This window comes from Berghia stephanieae, chromosome 13 (genome assembly GCF_034508935.2).
Source record: "Berghia stephanieae isolate SIO BIC M18660-M18661 chromosome 13, UCSD_Bste_1.3, whole genome shotgun sequence".
Classification (NCBI taxonomy): domain Eukaryota; kingdom Metazoa; phylum Mollusca; class Gastropoda; order Nudibranchia; family Aeolidiidae; genus Berghia; species Berghia stephanieae.
This window is the reverse complement of record NC_088372.1, coordinates 9,959,100-9,982,123: the sequence shown is the minus strand read 5'-3', so window position 1 is coordinate 9,982,123 and position 23,024 is coordinate 9,959,100. Positions and strand designations below refer to the sequence as shown.

The following is a 23,024-nucleotide window of genomic DNA, read 5'->3' as shown; positions in this document are numbered from 1 at the left end:
GGGGAATATGATGAGGAGGAAGAGGAAGAGAGGATGGACGCAGATGAAATGGAACCGGAAATACCTCAGCCATTACTGGTACCCATCTCGGAGGACGTTGGTTAGTGGCTCATCTTTTCACATATCAAGGTTGCTTTTCTTAATGTAAATCATCTCTCTCTCTCTCTCTCTCTCTCTCTCTCACACACACACACACACACACACACACCACACCCACACACACACACTCTCTCTCTCTCTCTCTCTCTCTCTACTTCTCTCAGCCATTCTCTCTCCCTTTCTTCCTCTCACTCTTACTCCCTATATCTCTCTCTCTCTCTCTCTCTCTCTCTCTCTATATATATATATATATATATATATATATATATATATATATATATATATGTATACGTGTATGTGTGTGTTTTTGTTTGTGTGTGTTTGTGTGTGCTCCACCTAACACAAACACACACAAACAAAAACACACACATACACACACAAACAAAAACACACACATACACACACACACACACACACACCATCTCTCTCGCGCCTATCTATCTATCTATCTATCTATCTATCTATCTATCTATCTATCTATCTATCTATCTATCTATCTATCTAGCAAGCTGTCTAGGTATCTATCTATCTATCTATCTATCTATCTATCTATCTATCTATCTATCTATCTATCTATCTATCTATCTATCTATCTATCTATCTATCTATCTTTCAATCCATCAATCTATCTATCTATCTCTCAAACTGGACAGGACTTTTAAAAATCCCGTATTTTCCCTTTACATGATGTCGTAAAGACAACATATAATTTGCAATCTGAGCTATTTCAGAGGTCTTCCATGTTTACATCCCATTCCTAATACATTTTGTAACAAAAACCTTCTGGTCGGATTTTAAAAGTAAAAATTCTATATTTTCTAACAGTCCAACCTTTGACTTGCATTATATGTTGGGAGCTCAGTACAATATCATTCCTGGGTAGGATTCCTGACCTCCCATAGCGGGCAGGCTGGGTGGGATTCCTGACCTCCCATAGTGGGCAGGCTGAGTGGGGTTCCTGACCTCCCATAGTGGGCAGGCTGAGTGGGGTTCCTGACCTCCCATAGTGGGCAGGCTGGGTGGGATTCCTGACCTCCCATAGTGGGAAGGCTGAGTGGGGTTCCTGACCTCCCATAGTGTCGGGGAGGCACTTACTGTGTCTTCTATCCCTCTACAGCTGTTTTCCAATTTGCCTTCTGTCTTTGTCTTGGAATGAAATTGCTTGTTTTTGTCCTCGCCCTGGCCGTACTCCTTGGCTGAGAGGGAAACAGTCAAATGCATAGTTATAGTTTTGGGAGATGACATTTTTTTTCCTCGTAAATCATCTCTCTGTTATGTATTATCATATTTGTTGTTTTGAATGTATAATGTAAGCATTTGCGTGCGTTCCTCTTAACGGGATTCTGTGCTCGTGTCTAGATGAGATTTTAAGGTGATCTCATAACTGATGGTGTGCTCTTGGAATCTTCACAGGTTCCCGATTTGAACCAATTCTCCTTTGTCTGCCTTAATCTTGGATGCTTTAATTGTAATTCAGAACTTTTATATAATCCCATTTTCTTCCTTTTTTTACTGGCTCTGATATGACCTAAATTTGTTGTAAGCGCCATAAAACCATTGAAAACCAAACAAAACCAAACAAAATCATTCCATACTTATTTTATACAGGACTGTAAAATCTCATTGTATTCCTTGTAAGATCAAAGACCTTTTGTACCACAAGATAGTTTTGTAGATTGTTAGATATAATTGTCATACACTTTATTGTGTGGCCATGTTTCAATTAATTAATTCACTCAGCTACGGTAATCGTTTTTTTATTCGTGATTATTTTTCAATTAATGGATCATTGATTTTGTATTGTGTTGTTTAACCCTCTCCATACCAACAATAGGAAACTCGTCACATTCGTTACGATACTACCAACATTTTTCTTATTCAAATTTCTTTTGTATATCATAAAACTTAAAGAAAATGAACAGTGTGTTGTAGAGCTTGTTTTGCTACAGAAATTATATATCGCAAGAAGTTTACTGCTATTATGTGTGAGTGAAAAAAAATTATGTTAGTTGGGTGTGAAGATTTGTGGAAAATCCTGAAAATGGCTGGTAATGAGAGGGTTAATGATACGGGTCACTGAGTGGCCTTTCATTAAAATATTTAAAGTTCAAATAAGCTCCCTTCCTCTCTCTCTCTCTCTCTCTCTCTCTCTCTCTCTCTCTCTCTCTCTCTCTCTCTCTTTCTTTCTTTCTTTCTTTCTTTCTCTCTCTCTCTTCCTCTCTCTCTCTCTCTCTCTCTCCCTCTCTCTCTTTCTCTCTCAAACACACTCATACTCGTACATACACACATTTGTTCACACGCTCACACACGTATATAGATAGGAATTTTATTATTATCGATTTATTGTTTTCGTTATAATACTGTTATCATCATCATCATCATCATCATCATTATCATCATCATCATCATCATCGTCGTCGTCGTCATCATAATTATAGTCATTATCGCGAGTTCGCCGTCATTTGCACAGATCTTCAATATGAGAATCCCCCAACCAATCTGCCTTACATTCCTCCATACACAATCTGGTCAATACGTCACAAGTGGATTTTGTCTGTCTGATTCCTTTCAGAAGTGGGCCCCAGCCCGCCTTGGATTGCCCGAATGACGTCACAGTTTGTTCCCGAACACAGTCCAGTAGCTGTGACGTCTGTCCGCTGGCCAGGGGGCCGTAACCGTGGCCACAGACAAGGGAAAGAACTGGGCCAATCTCTACGTGGGGTGGGGACTCAAGGCACTCGGGGAAAACTTTGACCCGTCGATTCCCCCGGAGCCGATAGCAGAATTCCCAACAGGACCGGAAGTTATCGAACAGGAAGATCCTACCCCGGAAGAGGAAGCTGCGATGAGGGCGGTGATGCGAGAGCAGGAAGAGTTGATGATGGAGAAGGAAGAAGAAGGAGAAGAAGAGGAAGAAGAGGAGGAGGTGGAAGAGGAAGGGGACGATGTGTATTAGATCCGTCAGATTTTGAGTTTTCATTTATTGCTATTATACGAGTGCAACTTCTATACAATGTTATTGTATGTAAAAATAAACTAAAATACAACAAAAATATAATAAATAAAAAGTGAATGTATTTGTAAACGAACTGGCTGGATTTAGATAGAATGGCCCAAAAATATCAGACATATTCGCTATCCATTTCTACCTACCTATGACCAATGACCAAAAGCAGACATATTCTCTATCTCTACCTCCCTATGACCAATCCCAAAAACAGACATATTCTCTATCTCTACCTCCCTATGACCAATGACCCAAAAACAGATATATTCTCTATCTCTACCTCCCTATGACCAATGACCCAAAAACAGACATATTCTCTATCTCTACCTCCCTATGATCAATGACCCAAAAACAGACATATTCTCTATCTCTACCTCCCTATGACCAATGACCCAAAAACAGACATATTCTCTATCTCTACCTCCCTATGACCAATCCCAAAAACAGACATATTCTCTATCTCTACCTCCCTATGACCAATGACCCAAAAACAGACATATTCTCTATCTCTACCTCCCTATGACCAATGACCCAAAAACAGACATATTCTCTATCTCTACCTCACTATGACCAATGACCCAAAAACAGACATATTCTCTATCTCTGTCGCTATAAATAACTTTAAAAATCAAATTTCATAATCCCTCTGATAAAATAACACCTCAAAATCTTTAAAATTATGTAGTCTGGCATCAACTTTCATTTTCATGAATTTTTAATTACGTAGAGATGCTCATAAAATTATAAAATTTTCGCCAAAATTTCTTAATTCTACGAATGTTTCGTAATAGTTTGCAGGTCAGCATTTAACCAGTAACGCGAGATGACATCAATATTCCAAAAACAATTTATGACCTCAGATTGTTAACGATATAGATTAAATATGGCAGATGGACAATTTCATTTAGATGTTTTTTCAGTGTCCACCAACATGAAATAACGAAATCACAATCATTAGAGTTGAATAAAATATTTTTTACATTCTTGCATTTTGGAATCCCAGCTTTGTTCCCCTTTGATATTGTCACTCTTCTACGTCACTTCCTGCAAGACCAGAGTCACTGTATCCGCTCAACATTGCTCTACTTTAGTATAAGATGAGACTGCGGTCTTTTGACCTTCCACAGGGGGTAGGAGGTCACTTGCTTAGCTTGGTGGAGTCTTTCGACCTCCCATGTTGGACAGGAGTCCCACTTGCTTAGCTGGGCGGAGTCTTTCGACCTCCCATTGTGGACAGGAGCCACTTCCTGTGTATTCTATCTCCCTGTATCTGTTATTTAGTTGTTTTCTGGCTTTGTTTTGAAATAGGACCACTTGGTTTTATCCTGACTCTTGCCGCAGTCCTTGGCTAGTAGTAGTAGTGGTAGTAGTAGCAGCGGTAGCAGTAGTGGTAGTAGTGGTAGTAGTAGTAGGTAGTAGTAGTAGTAGTAGTAGTAGTAGTAGTAGTAGTAGTAGTAGTAGTAGTAGTAGTAGTATTAGTAGTAGTAGGAGTAGTAGTAGTAGTAGTAGTAGTAGTAGTAGTAGTAGTATAGATATTAGTAGTAGTAAGGAGTTTTGTAGTAGCAGTAGTAGTAGCAGTAATAGTAGCAGTAATAGTAGTAGTAGCAGTAGCGGTAGTAGTAGTAGTAGTAGTAGTAGTAGTAGTAGTAGTAGTAGTAGTAGTAGTAGTAGTAGTAGTATTAGTAGTAGGAGTAGTAGTAGTAGCAGTAGTAGTAGCAGTAATAGTAGCAGTAATAGTAGTAGTAGCAGTAGTAGTAGTAGTAGTAGTAATAGTAGTAGTAGTAGTAGTAGTAGTAGTAGTAGTAGTAGTAGTAGTAGTAGTAGTAGTAGTAGTAGTCGTAATAGTAGTAGTAGTAGTAGTAGTAGTAGTAGTAGTAGTAGTAGTAGTAGTAGTAGTAGTAGTAGTAGTAGTAGTAGTAGTAGTAGTAGTAGTAGTAGTAGTAGTAGTAGTAGTAGTAGTAGTAGTAGTAGTACGGACATGGCCTCCGTAAACTCATGGCCTGATACTAACCCAAACATTTGTCATAAAAGAAGACGGAATATCACGAAGAAAAACTTAATTGTGAGTTGTAATCAATAGCTCAACCAATGGAATCATTTGATTACTTCAGCACTCCCAACAACAACTCACTTTTTACGTTCGTTTGGTGGTCGTTGTCTTATTTCGTGACGTCCTTTTTTGGTCAGTTTCAGGCGAAGGTGAAAGAGTTTCCGAACGTGACGGAACCGCTCGGATACTGGCCAGTGTAACCGTTAACGTCGCTTGAGTTTTGTTATAGATAGTAAAGCCGACCGCTTGGCCACCGATGACCACCACAAGAATGACCCATGTATGACGTCATCCTAGTTACATAAGTCATGTGACATTTTGTCCGGCACCAACTCCTATCTTCACCTGGTCTCCAAAGGTGCTTGTCAGTTCACCTGATGTGAAGTGACCACCTGGTCGTTAGTCAGTCCAGGGTTATGTTTGTTTAGGGTTGCCTCAAATTGACTTCTCCGTCGATCTGGGCGTTTGAGTTGCCACTTAATGAAGACATGGAAATTTGAATTGATGTGCAGGCTATCATCCCATTTTCTTGTATGTAAACTGTTATATTACATATGCATAAAAACCTTCGCGATTTTATATGCAGCCTTGCCCATGAAACGTGTTCAAACCGTTTTACGAGGAGTCCTAAGTCAACAGGAACACTTTGCATGTGGGTGAAGACATGACGGCTATCAGGCCCTGATACAGATTAATTTCATGGACAGCTTCAACACTGATATCGGCCAGACACCCATGAATGTTTGGCGAAAATGTCAGTATAGTGTCTTCTCCAAGGACACAACTTTTATTCACCCACAGTTGGACCCAAACCAGAGATCTTCCAGTCCAAGGGCAAAATGTCTTGATCTATATCGACACTATCGTTGTTGGATTGAATCTATATCGACATTATCGATGTTGGGTTGAATCTATATCGATGTTGGATTGAATCTATATCGACATTATCGATGTTGGGTTGAATCTATATCGATGTTGAATTGAATCTATATCGACATTATCGATGTTGGGTTGAATCTATATCGTTGTTGGATTGAATCTATATCGATATTATCGATGTTGGGTTGAATTTATATCGACATTATCGATGTTGGGTTGAATCTATATCGATGTTGGATTGAATCTATATCGGCATTATCGATGTTGGATTGAATCTATATCTACATTATCGATGTTGGGTTGAATCTATATCGTTGTTGGATTGAATCTATATCGACACTATCGATGTTGGGTTGAATTTATATCGATGTTGGATTGAATCTATATTGAGATTATCGATGTTGGGTTGAATCTATATCGATGTTGGATTGAATCTATATCGATATTATCGTTGTTGGATTGAATCTATATCGACATTATCGATGTTGGGTTGAATTTATATCGATGTTGGATTGAATCTATATTGAGATTATTGATGTTTGGTTGAATCTATATCGATGTTGGATTGAATCTATATCTATATTATCGTTGTTGGATTGAATCTATATCGATGTTGGATTTCATCTATATCGACATTATTGTTGTTGGATTGAATCTATATCGACAATATCGGTGTTGGATTGAATCTATATCGATATTATCGATGTTGGATTGAAATCATCTATAGAGGAATCAATCACACAACTTAGTGGATATTTTAATACAATCATCAAGTCCAGTCATCCTAAAGCGAGATCACCTTTAATTTCTCTCTCTCTCTCTCTCTCTCTCTCTATATATATATATATATATATATATATATATATATATATATATATCCTTCTTTCTCTCTATTTCTATCTTCCCACCTCTCTATCTTTCTGTATCTCTCTCTGCCTCACCATCTCCCTCCCTCTCTCTCTCTCTCTCTCTCTCTACCTCTCTCCCTCTCCCTCCCTCTATCTTCTTCCCTCTCTCTTCTTCTCTCTTCCTTTCTCTCCTTCTATCTCCCTCCCTCCCTCTTCTCCCTCTTTTCCTCACCCAGTCATCTCATTTCAGTGACCGCTGGACACTTCCAGAACAATCAATTGACCTCACACCATACAGCCATCAGGTCAGGGTATCGCCAATGGAAAGTGTTCTATCTATAACATGCAATGTAATCGGATCTCGAAAATACAAAAATAACAGTAAAATTACTTTTACTCTTTGGATAGAACACCGGTGTAATTTAAACAGTTCTCATACAAACAAAAAGGTGAAAATGGAAAGACCTAGGATGGAAACAATACAAGTTGCTTTAGTCTTTGTTCCGATCAGCATTTCTGGGTTTTTCCTGGTCCTGGCAGAGATTCTTAGCGGAGAGGATTGCAGTTGAATGTAGAGTTCCTGTTTATGAGAGAGGATATCCGGATGAGGTCTTCTCACGTCCCATGGTGGACAGGAGGTTACCTTCATTGCCTACTATCCCCCTATATCTGTTCCCCCGGCCCCCCCCCCCACTCCATGTTGTTTTCTGTCTTTGTTCAGGGTTGAGATTGCTTGGATTTTTCCTTAGTCTTGACCGGGGGGGGCATCCTTAGCTGGAAGGGAGACCGTCAGATGTATAGCACCTGTTTTGGGATATGATCTTTTTCTTTCCTAGTAAATCATCTCACTGTTCTACTATTATTTTTATTATTAGTTTCGAAAATTGTATTATTATTATTATTATTATTATTATTATTATTATTATTATTATTATTATTATTATTATTATTATTATTATTATTATTATTATTATTATTTTATTTTTATTGTTATTATTATTATTATCATCATCATCATCATCATCATCATCATCATCATCATCATCATCATCATCACCATTTTCATCATCATTTCTAGCGTTTTCCAATAAATATCATTTTAAACGTTCGACCGTTATCTAACGATTTTCGGACTCCACATGTAAATGTTTATAAGTTGAAATCTGTAGCGTTACTGTCACAAAACGTTACGTGGTTCCAATTCGTCTGTGACATCACAGAGGTGACGTAACGCTTGTCACGATTACGGTACGATATGCGCAGACACAGAAGAATGACGATTATGCAATGACGTCAGTTCCGGTGCACCAAGGAAATGACACACCTCTGGTCTTACCTACATTGCCCTGTGTCTTTCGACCGTTGTCTTTTGCTGGAGGAGATGGTGCCAATTTTCCTGAGGCCCACGTTGGTTTATTTTACTTGACACTAAATAATTATACTAAATTATAAAATGTTGAAACTTGTAATTCTTGCACTGGTTGTGCTGTATGTAAGCGGTCAGACAACCCCAGCTGGTGATAGCGATGGGGACAAAGGTTCAGATCCCAATACAACGACAGATGGAGGGAAATTGACGGTGACGTTTGAGGAGGAGGAATATCCAGACAACCCCGAGGCCAATTCTGGTAAGTAGGATCTTTGTTACCTCCCCTCCCCCTTTCCTAACTAGAAGGGTAAGACACAAATCATTGGTTGATAGTCTAGTCAGATCCTTGTTACCTCCCCTCCCCCTTTCCTAACTAGAAGGGTAAGACACAAATCATTGGTTGATAGATGGATCCTTTTTACCCCCTTACCTACATAGAATGGTAAGACATAAATGACTGGTTGATAGTCTACTCAGATCCTTGTTACCCCCCCCCCCTCCCCCCGTTTTTTTACCTACCTAGAATGGTAAGACATAAATGATTAGTTGATAGTCTTGCCAGATCCTTTTTCCCCCCCCCCCCCCCCCCGTTTTTTTTACCTACCTAGAATGATAAGACACAAATGATTAGTCGATAGTCTAGTCAGTTCCTTGTCACCCCCCCCCCCCCCCCCCCCGTTTTTTTACCTACCTAAAATGATAAGACGCAAATGATCAGTTGATAGTCTAGTCAGATCCTTGTTACCCCGCACCCCCTCCCTTACATGGATATTGCGCTATCTAAAAGCCCAGGTTTTGTTCTGAGGGAATAAAAGAAATTCTAAAAATTGTATATTCGTTTATATGGGCTCCAAAAATTGCGTTAAATTTAATTCCATTTCTAATCATTTGTTTTTCGTAATTTCTAATTCTTTAGGTTATTACGAAGGCGACATCACTCAGCCCGACCAGAGAAACGCTGTGAAATATTCCCAGTTGAAGTGGCCAAACGGTGTAGTCCCCTACCTCATCCATTCCTCCTACCCGTCCTCGGTGAAATCCAATATTTTGACGGCCATGAGAGAAATTGAATCGGACACCAAACACGGAAGTAGTTATTGTGTCAGGTAAGGCACTCGGCTTGTAGGATCAAACGTAGATGTGACGAAAAGTATCGGATTAATTAATGCAGTGGATAAGCATTTATCTGGATAGTGATATATTATTATAATGGACGTCCGATTCGAGCCACTAAAACTTGGATGAGATATTCTGAGGCTATGAGGCTGCGTTAGAACTGCTATTAAAACGAAAGTGAGTTCTATGCTGTTACTAGTTGTGGGCAGGGGGTCCCAGTAGCTCAGTTGGTAGAGCACTCTCTTCACACGCAAAGGGACCGAGATCGATCCCGGATGCAGTCGATATTTTTTTCTTCTTCTGATCTCCCTGTGCACCCAGCAGTGATCAAGTAGCTGGGTCTCTTAGATCTGGCGGAAAGTACTTTGCGATAGACTATCGTCGTATCCAAAGGGTAGCAAACAATTGCTATTGTTCGCTTCACGCTATAATAAACCGGGATGAACTCCGGCTCTATGAGCCTAATGGCTCGGAATGACTACTAACTAGTTGTGGACTGCAACAGCAAGAACTGAAAATAAAATTGAAAATGACAGCTTGATAAGAAGAAAATACAACTTATCATATCGTGTCTCAGTCTGAAAGCTGTCCAAGGAAAACAAACAAACAATCAGATTTATTCAATTGAGGCTTTTCGCTCAGACAATTTACTCGCAACAATCTGCCAGCCGGGTATAACGTACCATAACACTAAACTCATCTGTGTAACCTTTAGCGTTTATAGATAGTTCGAAGTTGACGTCACTCAGGTCTTTGTTGCCATCCGCGTTTATGAATAATTCTCACCTAACTGTATTAACCAGACTATCAACGTTCAAGGTTACACATAGTATTGTGTGTTGGTCTGTTATACTTCCGGATGGCACTGGTGTGAGCTTCTTAGCCAAGCGCATACTATCTATAGTTTGATTAATACATTGTAGTGAGAACTACTCATAAAAATGACTATCTGGAAACAATAACAAAGACCTGGGTCACGCCAATTTCGCTCTATCTATAGAAGGAACGAAAATGACGTCCCTCAGCTCTTTGTTATTGTGTTAAGCCATCATTGTAATGATAAGAAATATAAATAAATAAATAAAAGTCCCATTATTCATCCCATATGGGGGGAGGGTTTGTTTTGATGGTCTATTCCAAGGAAAGACTGGAATGACCCAGGCATTCAAGACGATTAAATTCTACCAATCAGACTATAAACGTTCAAGGTTACACAAGGTTTGTGTATTGGTCCGTTATATCTGGATGTTATGAGTTTTTTACCTTCACGCATAGCATCAACATTTGATTGGATCTCTAAGTTGTAAAAACTACTGATATGTGTCGCTGTGTTGTCTTTGTTTTTGTTTTGTTTTGTTTTTGTTTTGATTTTGATAGCTTCTTGTTTCTTTTATGTTTGTTTACAAGGAGGGTGTGTTGTTTTGTTTTGATAATTGCGTTTTTGCTTTTTCCTTTGTTTTTGTTTTGTTTGTTGTTTTGTTGGGTTTTTTCTTTGGTTTTTTCTTTGGTTTTTTTTTTATTTGTATTGTATTGTTTTGTTCGTTTTGTTTTATTTTGGTCAGTTTTTTTGGGGTTAATTTTTTTTTTTTCTTTGTTTTTTTTTAAATTATTTTTTCTTTTTCTTGTGCTGTTCTTTTTGTTTGCTTGCTTGTATTTTTTTCTGTTTTTTTTTTTGTTTTGTTTTTTTGTTTTGTTGTTGTATTTTTTTGGCAATATGGCTGTCTGAGAACCTCATAGAGATGTCCAAATATAAACCAGATTATAACGTCATTTGTCTGCAATCCAGATTCGTCCCCAAGACATCCCACGATACAAACTACATTTATGTCGTGCCCCAAGATGGCTGCCACTCGCCTGTGGGTCGTCACAGTGGAAGAGGCCTGGTCTCCATCGGACAGGGATGTGAACAGAAAGGCACCATCATGCACGAACTGTTACACACTCTCGGATTCTACCACGAACAAAACAGGTAATGAAACGGATGCCTGGGCGTTGGCTTTTGACCTCCGGTGGTCGGCAGGAGGTCACTTGCTGAGTCTGGGTGAGAGTCTTTCGACCTCCCATGGTGGGCAGAAGGTCATTTGCTGAGTCTGGGTGAGAGTCTTTCGACCTCCCATGGTGGGCAGGAGGTCACTTGCTGAGTCTGGGTGAGTCTTTCGACCTCCCATGGTGAGCAGGAGGTCACTTGCTGAGTCTGGGTGAGAGTCTTTCGACCTCCTGTGGTCGGAAGGAGGTCACTTGCTGAGTCTGGGTGAGAGTCTTTCGACCTCCCATGGTGGGCAGGAGGTCACTTGCTGAGTCTGGGTGAGAGTCTTTCGACCTTTCATGGTGGGCAGGAGGTCACTTGCTGAGTCTGGGTGAGAGTCTTTCGACCTCCCATGGTGGGCAGGAGGTCACTTGCTGAGTCTGGGTGAGAGTCTTTCGACCTCCCATGGTGGGCAGGAGGTCACTTGCTGAGTCTGCGTGAGAGTTTTTCGACCTCCCATGGTGGGCAGGAGGTCATTTGCTGAGTCTGGGTGAGAGTCTTTTGACCTCCTGTGGTCGGCAGGAGGTCACTTGCTGAGTCTCGGTGAGAGTCTTTCGACCTCCCATGGTGGGCAGGAGGTCACTTGCTGAGTCTGGGTGAGAGTCTTTCGACCTCCTGTGGTCGGCAGGAGGTCACTTGCTGAATCTGGGTGGAGTCTTTCGACCTCCCATGGTAGGCAGGAGGTCACTTGCTGTGTATTCTATCCCCCATATCTGTTATTCGTTGATTTCTGGCCGTGTTTTGGAATGGGATCACTTGTTTTATCCTAACCCTTGCTGCAGTACTTGGCTGAGACGGAAACAGTCAAATGTGTAAGAGTAGTAGTAATAGCAGTAATAGTAGTAATAGGAGTATTATTATTATTATTATTATTATTATTATATTATTATTATTATTATTATTATTATTATTATTATTATTATTATTATTATTATTATTATTATTATTATTATATCATTATTATTATTATTATCATTACTGTTATTATTATTATTATTATTATTATTATTATTATTATTATTATTATTATTATTATTATTATTATATTATTACTATTATTAATGATAATAATAATAATAATAATAATAATAATAATAATAATAATAATAATAATAATAATAATAATAATAATAATAATAATAATAATAACATTAATGATAAGAATAATAATGAAAAAGAAAATGAAAATAGTGATACTGATAATGATAGTGATGATAATGATAATAATGATAATGATAATAATAATAATAATGATAATAATAATAATGATAATAATAATGATAATAATAATAATAATAATAATAATAATAATATAATAATAATAATAATAATAATAATAATAATAATAATAATAATAATAATAATAATAATAACAAAGAAAATGATATTAGTCATAATAATACTGATAATGATAATAGTAATAGTGTTGTCGTTATTGTCGATGTTTAATAATTAATATTATTTATCGCCATTGCCTTCGTCGTCACCTTTCTTTTTATCATTGTTATTGTCATTGTTATCATCATGATCATCATCTGCTGCTACCACCACCACCATCATCACTATCACCACTATCATCATCACCACCACCACCACCACCATCACCATCACCATCACCACCACTACCATCACCACCATCACCATCACCACCACCACCATCACCACCATCATCACCATCACCACCACCACCACCGCCACCATCACCACCACCACCGCCACCATTACCACCACCATCACCACCATCACCACCACCACCACCATCGCCACCATCATCCCACTATCAACATCACCACCATCACCACCACCACCATCATCATCCCACCACCACCACCACCACCATCACCACCATCATCATCCCACCACCACCACCATCACCACCATCATCCCACTATCAACATCACCACCACCACCACCATCACCACCATCATCCCACTATCAACACCACCACCACCACCACCACCATCACCACCACCACCACCACCACCACCACCACCACCACCACCATCATCATCATCCCACCACCACCATCATTATCACCATCACCATCATTCAACTCATCTCCATCCAATCCCCCACCCCCATAGATATGACCGAGACAGCTACGTGGACATCCACTCCAGTAACATCCCGTCCAGTAGACAATCAGACTTTGCCAAACTGACCACCTCTCAGATGACCACTCTCAACTCTCCCTATGATTACGGGTAATGACCGCTATGGCCGCCCAGGCCTTGAACTCCAAATGGAATTTTATCTTATCTTTTAAATCATTTTTATCATTTTTGTGGGCAGCCTTGTGCTTTGATGTTATGACACTCGCCTTTAGACTGGGGTGTCGCGGGGTCCAGACTTACCTTGAGTGGCAATACCTTGAATCCTCTTTGCTTACATTCTCTCACCGTACTTATGTGTAAAATGAGTACCTAGCCTGTACAATTGTCACTGTGTAAAATAAATTGTAATATAAACTTACAAGAATCATTTCTCGTCCTACATGTTAAGTGTTGCTGTTTGTGACTTTTTGTAAAGCGCTTTGAGCACGTTTAGCGCTATAGATGATCGAGTTTGCTTGGTTTTTAAAATCTTGTGTATCGCTGATTATAATAATAATAATAATAATAATAATAATAATAATAATAATAATAATAATAATAATAATAATAATAATAATAATAATAATAATAATAATAATACTTTATTGCATCCCAAAAAGGAAATTTTTTGTACAGACGTGTTATAATTTACACAATAAGATAAAAATACAATGGAAATAGGATGTATATATATATATATATATATATATATATATATATATATATATATATATATATATATATAAAATGAGCAGCTCTATAACCAGAGCTGCGCTTTATAATATGAATAATTTCAACACTGTAAAATAGTTAAAACTGTCACTATAAATTGAAAATTGAAAAGATTGCAAAACAAATAAATTAATGAATTAATATTTATATTTTTAAAAAGTAAAAATGAGAAATAATTATATAAAATGATTATTGCTTGTTGTTATAAAGCCTAATACTGGACGGCAGAAAAGATTTTCGGTGTCTCTCTGTTTTCGTTGAAATAGAGAAAGGGCGACCACTTCTTTCTGACATAATAATTGATGGTCTTAGTGGATGATACTGGTCATTTAATATTTTAGTTATTTTATTTATACAAAATTCCTCGTATAAAAGATCTACATCGTCAACATCATTTATATAGCGTTTAATGGATTTTTTAATATTTGAATTTATTTTGTTCCTTTCCACTGCTAAGCAATTGTCTCCCCAAGCTGTTATACAAAATGACAAAACACTTTCGATTACTGCTCTATAAAATAATGTGCAGAGGGTTTTATCTATTCTAAACTGAGAGAGTTTTGATATAAAATATGTACGTCTGCACATCTTATGCCTAATTATTTTCAAGTGTTCATCCCACTTGAGCCTGTCATCAATCGTTACACCAAGGTATTTGTAGTGAGGAACTCGCTGGACGAATTGGTCCTTTAATTTTAACGGTTCTATCGGTTCCTTCACTCTCCTAAAGTCAATCACTAGCTCCTTCTTATCCTTTCAATTCCTGATACAATATATAACAAATACACAATCCCAAACAAATAGCTTGGTATATATTTGTTATTTTTTTCACACATCGTTGAATTCAGTAATATCATATCCATGTGGAATGTCAAGTCTAAACTATTATAGATTACTGAAGGAATTGAACACAGGTGTTAATTTAATACAAAATTGTACAACAAAATGCATATATATGTATATGTATATATTTTATATATATATATATATATATATATATATATATATATATATAAATATATATATATATATATATATATATATATATATATATATATATACCATATATATATATATTGTGTGTGTGTCTGATTGTCTGTATGTGTGTATGTATGTGTGTGAAATTGGGTGTGTGTACATGTTTGTGGTAGGGACCCATCATCCCCATTTCATACAAATGACGTTTTCTCCCCCCCCCCCCTCCCCCCCAATCCTAGATCCATCATGCATTATTCCGCCTACATCTTCGCCGTGGACAAGTCCAAGCCCACCGTGACCCCCAAGGTCAATCTAGCCCATGGTCAACAGCTTGGCCAGAGGTTGAAGTTGAGTACACAGGACGTGAAGCGTATCCAGACGTTGTACAACTGTCCTGTCGACACCAACCATATTGTGTCCCCGACACGGACCCAAGTCACGGTGGATTGTACCTTTGAGACGGGATTCTGTAACATGATTCAGGTGGGCAATGCGGATCTCTAGATGTTGGGGATTATGTATGCATGATTCAGGTGGGCAATGGGGATCTCGAGATGTTGTGGATTATGTATACTTGATTAAGGTGGGTAGTGAGGATCTCTAGATGTTGTGGATTATGTATACATGATTCAGGTGGGCAGTGAGGATCTCTAGATGTTGTGGATTATGTATACATGATTCAGGTGGGCAATGGGGATCTCTAGGTGTTGTGGATTATTTATACATGATTCAGGTGGGCAATGCGGATCTCTAGAGTTGTGGATTATGTATACTTGATTCAGGTGGGCAGTGAGGATCTCTAGATGTTGTGGATTATTTATACATGATTCAGGTGGGCAGTGAGGATCTCTAGAGTTGTGGATTATGCATACATGATTCAGGTGGGCAATGGGGATCTCTAGATGTTGTGGATTATGTATACTTGATTCAGGTGGTTAGTGACGATCTCTAGATGTTGTGGATTATGTATACATGATTCAGGTGGGCAGTGAGGATCTCTAGATGTTGTGGATTATGTATACATGATTCAGGTGGGCAATGGGGATCTCGAGATGTTGTGGATTATGTATACATGATTCAGATGGGTAGTGAGGATCTCTAGATGTTGTGGATTATGCATACTTGATTCAGGTGGGTAGTGAGGATCTCTAGATGTTGTGGATTATGTATACATGATTCAGGTGGGCAGTGGGGATCTCTAGATGTTGTGGATTATGTATACATGATTCAGGTGGGTAGTGAGGATCTCTAGATGTTGTGGATTATTTATACATGATTCAGGTGGGCAATGGGGATCTCTAGATGTTGTGGATTATGTATACATGATTCAGGTGGGTAGTGAGGATCTCTAGATGTTGGGGATTATGTATACATGATTCAGGTGGGCATGGGGATCTCTAGATGTTGGGGATTATGTATACATGATTCAGGTGGGTAGTGAGGATCTCTAGATGTTGTGGATTATGTATACATGATTCAGGTGGGTAGTGAGGATCTCTAGATGTTGTGGATTATGTATACATGATTTAGGTGGGCAGTGGGGATCTCTAGATGTTGTGGATTATGTATACATGATTCAGATGGTTAGTGAGGATCTCTAGATGTTGGGGATTATGTATATATGATTCAGGTGGGCGGTGAGGATCTCTAGATGTTGTGGATTATGTATACATGATTCAGGTGGGCAGTGGGGATCTCTAGATGTTCTGTGACATGATTCAGGTGGGCAGTGGGAATGTTGTAGGTATTGGTGGATTTTTTTATTAACTGATTGATAGATTGATTGATTGATTGATTGATTGACTGATTGATTGATCGTTGGAATTAATCGATGGAATGTTTTTTTTTGTTAACTGATTAGTTGATTGTTTGATTGATTGATTGTCTGATTGCTTAATTGATTGATTGATTGATTGATTAGTTGATTGTTTGACTGACTGACTGACTGACTGACTGACTAACTGACTGACTTATTGACCAAATGATCAATCTATTGATTCATTGATTGACTTTTTATCGATCTATTGATTGATTGATTGATTGATTGATGGATGGATTGATTGATTGATTAAAACATATAATTAATAGATAAATATGCTAGGGTAATATGGGTACCATCAACGTTGCTTCTGTCGGAAAGAAAAATTGTAATTTGCTTAACAGGTGTATTTTTCGTCCTCGTGTTGCTGTTGACTTGAGACCCATTGTGAAGCAATTTGAGCACGTTTAGTAATATCTGTTATAATTTTTTTTATATATAGATTCCATTTTTCTAATTGAGTTCATTCCGACATAACAGCCGTTTGACTCGATGGGAAACGACGTATCACTATCATGAGTGGTCCCCCTTACGTCAATGCTGTTTTCACGCGTTGTTTCAAGTCTAGGATTCCCACATCAATGCTGTTTTCACACGCTAATCTGTTGTGTTTCATGTCTAGGATTCCCACATCAATTCTGTTTTCACATGCTAATCTATTGCGTTTTATGTCTAGGATTCCCACATCAATGTTGTTTTCACACGTTAATCTTTTGTGTTTCACGTCTAGAATTCTCACATCAATGCTGTTTTCTCACGTTAATCTGTTGTGTTTCACGTCTACTAGGATTCCCACATCAATGCTGTTTTCACACGCTAATCTGTTGTGTTTCATGTCTAGGATTCCCACATCAATTCTGTTTTCACACGCTAATCTGTTGTGTTTTATGTCTAGGATTCCCACCTCAATGCTGTTTTCACACGCTAATCTGTTGTGTTTTATGTCTAGGATTCCCACCTCAATGCTGTTTTCACACGCTAATCTGTTGTGTTTCATGTCTAGGATTCCCACATCAATGCTGTTTTCACACGCTAATCTGTTGTGTTTCACGTCTACTAGGATTCCCACATCAATGCTGTTTTCACACGCTAATCTGTTGTGTTTCACGTCTACTAGGATTCCCACATCAATGCTGTTTTCACACGCTAATCTGTTGTGTTTCACGTCTACTAGGATTCCCACATCAATGCTGTTTTCACACGCTAATCTGTTGTGTTTCACGTCTACTAGGATTCCCACATCAATGCTGTTTTCACACGCTAATCTGTTGTGTTTCACGTCTACTAGGATTCCCACATCAATGCTGTTTTCACACGCTAATCTGTTGTGTTTCACGTCTACTAGGATTCCCACATCAATGCTGTTTTCACACGCTAATCTGTTGTGTTTCACGTCTAGGATTCCCACGATGACTTCCAGTGGTCCAGACGCAGAGGTCCCACACCCACATCGGGAACTGGTAGGTTCGTTTTATTCTAACGTCACCCCCCCCCCCCCTTCCCTCCCCCTTGCGCCCCCCCTACCTTCCCCCTGGTCCCGTCTTTCCTCCCCCTTCCTTCCCCTATGCCCCCCTTCCCCCCTCCCCCTTCCCTCCCCCTTGCCCCTTGTTTGAGCGAGAATTAAATTTTGACCTGTTAACTGCCCTACACTGGAAAAGCAGGTATTTATAAGTTTTTACCAGAAAACTCGTACTTCATATATCGATCGATTTAAATGACCCTTATAATGGCAAACACTCTCAAACCTGGGACTTCGCGAGGTCTACAACCTACTTCATTGAAGTCCCAGGTTAAAAAGTTTTCGCCCAGATTAGGGTCATTTAAATCGATCGATATTGAAAGGAGTTTTCTGGCCAAATTTTAAAATCCAAGATTTTCCAGAGTAGGGGAGTTATCTGTGAAATCAATTCTCTAATCTACAAAATAATTTACTCTACAATTAAAACAGACGATTTTATGCATAGAATTTTATTATTTGGAGATTGCGATTCTTGGAAACCCAGTTGGTTTTTGCTTTTTGTTTTGTTTTGTTGATTTTTTGTTGTTGTTTTTTTTTTTTTGGGGGGGGGGGGTGTTTTGGTTTGTTTTATATCTGTTTGGTTTCTCTTTCGTTTTTTTTGGGGTTTTTTGCGGGGTGGGGGGGGGGTTCTTTGCTTGTTTTTTTTTTGTTTCAAGGGGCGGGGACATACACTCCTCAAAACTAGGTGAAAAGTTGCCAGGCTTCTCCACCAGCAAGAGGAGACACTGGGTTGTAGCGAATCGGCTTCGGTCGAAGACCTGCCTCATGGCAAAATCGCTTCATCAGAGATGATTAACAATGAAAAAAATATCATCTCCCAAAACTATACATTTGACTGTTTCCATCTCAGCCAGGGCATTCGGCCAGGACCATGACAAAACCAAGTAATCTCATTCCAAGACAAAGACAGAGAGCATGTTGGAAAACATATAGGGGGATAGAAGATGTACCTCCCTGCCCATTGTGGGAGGTCAAGAAATATTCTCTGCCACTTTCGGCTTGGCAGATACTTTGCTTTATCCGTTTTTTGTCCCTGGAGTTCCTGATCTTCCATAGTGGGCAGGGAGGCTTCTGTGTCTTCTATCCCCTTATATCTGTTTCCCAACATGCTTTCTGTCTTTGTATTGGAATGAGATTATTTGGTTTTGTCCTGGCCCTGGTCGGGGTCTTGGCTGGGAGGCAAACAGTCAAATGCATAAATATTGTTTTGGGAGATGATTTTTTTTTCCTTGTAAATCATCTCTCTGTTATGTAATATTATATTTGTTATTTTGACTGTATAATGTTAGCATTTAAGTGTATTCCTCTTGATTGGGTGGATTTTGTGCTTGTGTCCAGATGAGACTTATAGGCGATCTCAAACTAAGTACATTGGTGGTATGCTCTTGGATTCTACATCTGATCCCTGTTTGTTCCCAGTTCCCCTTTGTCTTACTTTCTCTTGGGTGCTTTAATTATAATTCTATAACTTTTTACTATCCCATTTTCTTCCTTTTTACTGGCGCTGATATAACCTAAATGTGTTGAAAACGCTGTGAAACCCTTAAAAACAAACAAATAAGCAATCCTTTTTTGTCCAAACCTGAAATCTGGGTTGGGATAGAATTATTAATTTTATTCAATCTTTCTAAATCCTATCCCAGGTCCCAACGCTGACCACACGAATGGAGTTGGTTACTATGTTTACACAGAGTCGAATAGACACGCCAATAAATACGCCAGACTCAAGTCACCAAACATCGCAGCAGGTAGGACAGAATATCTTATTTTCTCGTTCAACATTGTATTCTATCATTTCATGCGATATCATTCTCTCATTTAGTACAGTCTCATTCAAAACCCGTCTCACCATCTCATTATCACATTCAATGCAGTCTCATCATCTCATTATCCCATTCAATGCAGTCTCATCATCTCATTCTTTCCATGAAAAGTGGTCTTTCGAGCCATCAGGTAACAGAGCCGGAGTTTGTCCCTATATCTATATCGGACCATATCAATTACTTTCTACACATGTGGATAGGACGCCAGGCTATCTCAAAGTACTTTCCACTAAAGATTGCAGATCCAGCTATACAATTACTGCTGAGTGGACACGGAGAGGAGGTGGGGTTGGTTGTCAGAAAAAAATCTCGACTTCACCGGGATCGACCACGGACCCTTTGCAGTAAAGCAAGTGCCCTACTAACTGAGCCATTGGGCCCCCTCAAATAATTTCTTTCGTCGTACTCGGGTGTAAATGGAGACCTGGCCTGTGACAGCGTTGCCGCCTCTGTCGGAAATGATTGGATAGCTTCTTTTCGGGGGTCATGCCTTACAGGGGTCATGTCTTGCATGGGTCATGTCTTACAGGGGTCATGTCTTACAGGGGTTATGCCTTACAGGGGTCATGTCTTGCATGGGTCATGTCTTGCATGGGTCATGTCTTGCATGGGTCATGTCTTACAGGGGTCATGTGTTACAGGGGTCATGTCTTACAGGGGTCATGTCTTACAGGGTCATGTCTTGCATGGGTCATGTCTTATAGGGGCCATGTGTTACATGGGTCATGTCTTACAGGGGTTATGTCTTACAGGGGGTCATGTCTTGCATGGGTCATGTCTTGCATGGGTCATGTCTTACAGGGGTCATGTGTTACATGGGTCATGTCTTACATGGGTCATGTCTTACAGGGGTCATGTCTTACAGGAGTCATGTCTTACATGGGTCATGTCTTACAGGGTCATGTCTTGCATGGGTCATGTGTTATAGCGGTCATGTCTTACATGGGCCATGTCCTACAGGGGTCATGTCTTATAGGAGCCATGTCTTGCATGGGTCATGTCTTACATGGGTCATGTCCTACAGGAGTCGTGTCTTACATGGGTCATGTCTTATAGGGGTCATGTCTTTTAGGGGTCATGTCTTACATGGGTCATCTCTTACATGGGTCGTGTCTTACATGGTTCATGTCTTATAGGGGTCATGTCTTACATGGGTCATGTCTTACATGGGTCATGTCCTACAGGGGTCGTGTCTTACATGGGTCATGTCTTATAGGGGTCATGTCTTTTAGGGGTCATGTCTTACAGGGGTCGTGTCTTACATGGGTCATGTCTTACATGGATCATGTCCTACAGGGGTCGTGTCTTACATGGGTCATGTCTTACATGGATCATGTCCTACAGGGGTCGTGTCTTACATGGGTCATGTCTTACATGGGTCATGTCCTACAGGGGTCGTGTCTTACATGGGTCATGTCTTACATGGGTATTTGTCCTACAGGGGTCGTGTCTTACATGGGTCATGTCTTACAGGGGTCATGTTTCGTCCTACATTGTTGTTGATTCTGGACCCCTTTTAAAGCACGTTGAACACATTCATTGCATATGTCTCTGTACAGCGTTTGTTATTCAAAACTAGATTATGACCTTGCAGTCTCCCGACATTGCAGATCCTTCTGGATTCCTCCACAGGTACTCATTGTGTGTCTTTCGCCATCTTTGACTACGGGTCCAGCATGGGTCAGTTCAACGTGAAGATCGAAGGCAGGCACATTGTCCCTCAAACCGTCAAGAGATGGACTGGCTCTCAGAAGAACCAATGGGTCAATGTCAAGATAACCTTGACCTCCCCAGCCACGTGGGATCTTGTCCTTGAGTCGCATGTGGGGTCAGGGACACACAGTGACATTGCTATTGACGATATACAAGTCTATGGTGGCCGTTGTTAGGGAATGAGAGAGATGGCGGTGCGGGGTATTGTTTTCTTTTTGTAGAAATGTGTGTTGGAAGAAATGGTGGAACATTGGAAGGGATAGGTGAGCTTTTTTTTTTCTTTTGTCGAATTGTGTACAATGGTGGAAGAAATAAAAATGACCAAATTGATTGATGAATGTTTGGTTTTCAATTTATTGATTTTTACGCGAATGGTTTTTATTTTTGATAGCTATTTTGCCATTTTTGTGTAAATATTTCGATGGAAATAAGAAATACACACAGAATTTGGATCTTTAGTACGGTGAAAATGTAATAATAATAATAATAATAATAATAATAATAATAATAATAATAATAATAATAATAATAATAATAATAGTAATAATGATAATAATAATAACAATAATAACAATAATAATAATAATAATAATAATAATAATAATAATAATAATAATAATAATAATAATAATAATAATAATAGTAATAGTAATAGTAAAATGATAATAGTAGTAGTAGTAATAACAATAATAATAATAATAATAATAATAATAATAATAATAATAATAATAATAATAATAATAATAATAACAATAATAATAATAATAATAATAATAATAATAATAATAATAATAATAATAATAATAATAATAATAATAATAATAATAATAACAATATAGCGTAGTTGTTTGGTTGTAAAGAGAGTGGTCTATCTACCAAGTGAGCTATCGGGACCCACACAATGTATACTAGATATAATATAAAAAACATGGAAACAAAAATAACATTTGACA

The 23,024-nt window shown here is 38.7% G+C and overlaps 2 protein-coding genes across 4 annotated transcripts in view; both read left to right on the top strand.

Annotated features, from left to right (window-relative positions):
- The window catches only part of LOC144958633 (radial spoke head protein 6 homolog A-like), a 22,647-nt gene extending 18,547 nt beyond the window's left edge, over positions 1-4,100 (top strand). For 2 of the 3 annotated variants that reach the window (XM_078890734.1, XM_078890733.1), the window contains exons 9-10: positions 1-100; positions 2,672-4,100. The exon at positions 1-100 is cut by the window's left edge and continues 54 nt beyond it. In XM_078890734.1, coding sequence (XP_078746860.1) covers positions 1-100; positions 2,672-2,853 — 282 coding nt within the window. In that variant the 3' untranslated portion in view covers positions 2,854-4,100. The remainder of the gene's footprint in view (positions 101-2,671) is intronic. The other variant, XM_078890735.1, reaches the window with a different exon arrangement.
- A 4,066-nt stretch (positions 4,101-8,166) lies between these two features.
- LOC144958635 (meprin A subunit beta-like) lies at positions 8,167-22,401 on the top strand. The gene is made up of 8 exons (XM_078890736.1): positions 8,167-8,511; positions 9,169-9,358; positions 11,155-11,337; positions 13,479-13,598; positions 15,437-15,680; positions 18,416-18,476; positions 20,179-20,283; positions 21,991-22,401. Exons 1-8 carry the CDS (start codon positions 8,337-8,339, stop codon positions 22,245-22,247), a joined length of 1,335 nt encoding a protein of 444 aa, XP_078746862.1. The 5' UTR covers positions 8,167-8,336; the 3' UTR covers positions 22,248-22,401.
- The last annotated feature ends 623 nt before the right edge of the window (positions 22,402-23,024 follow it).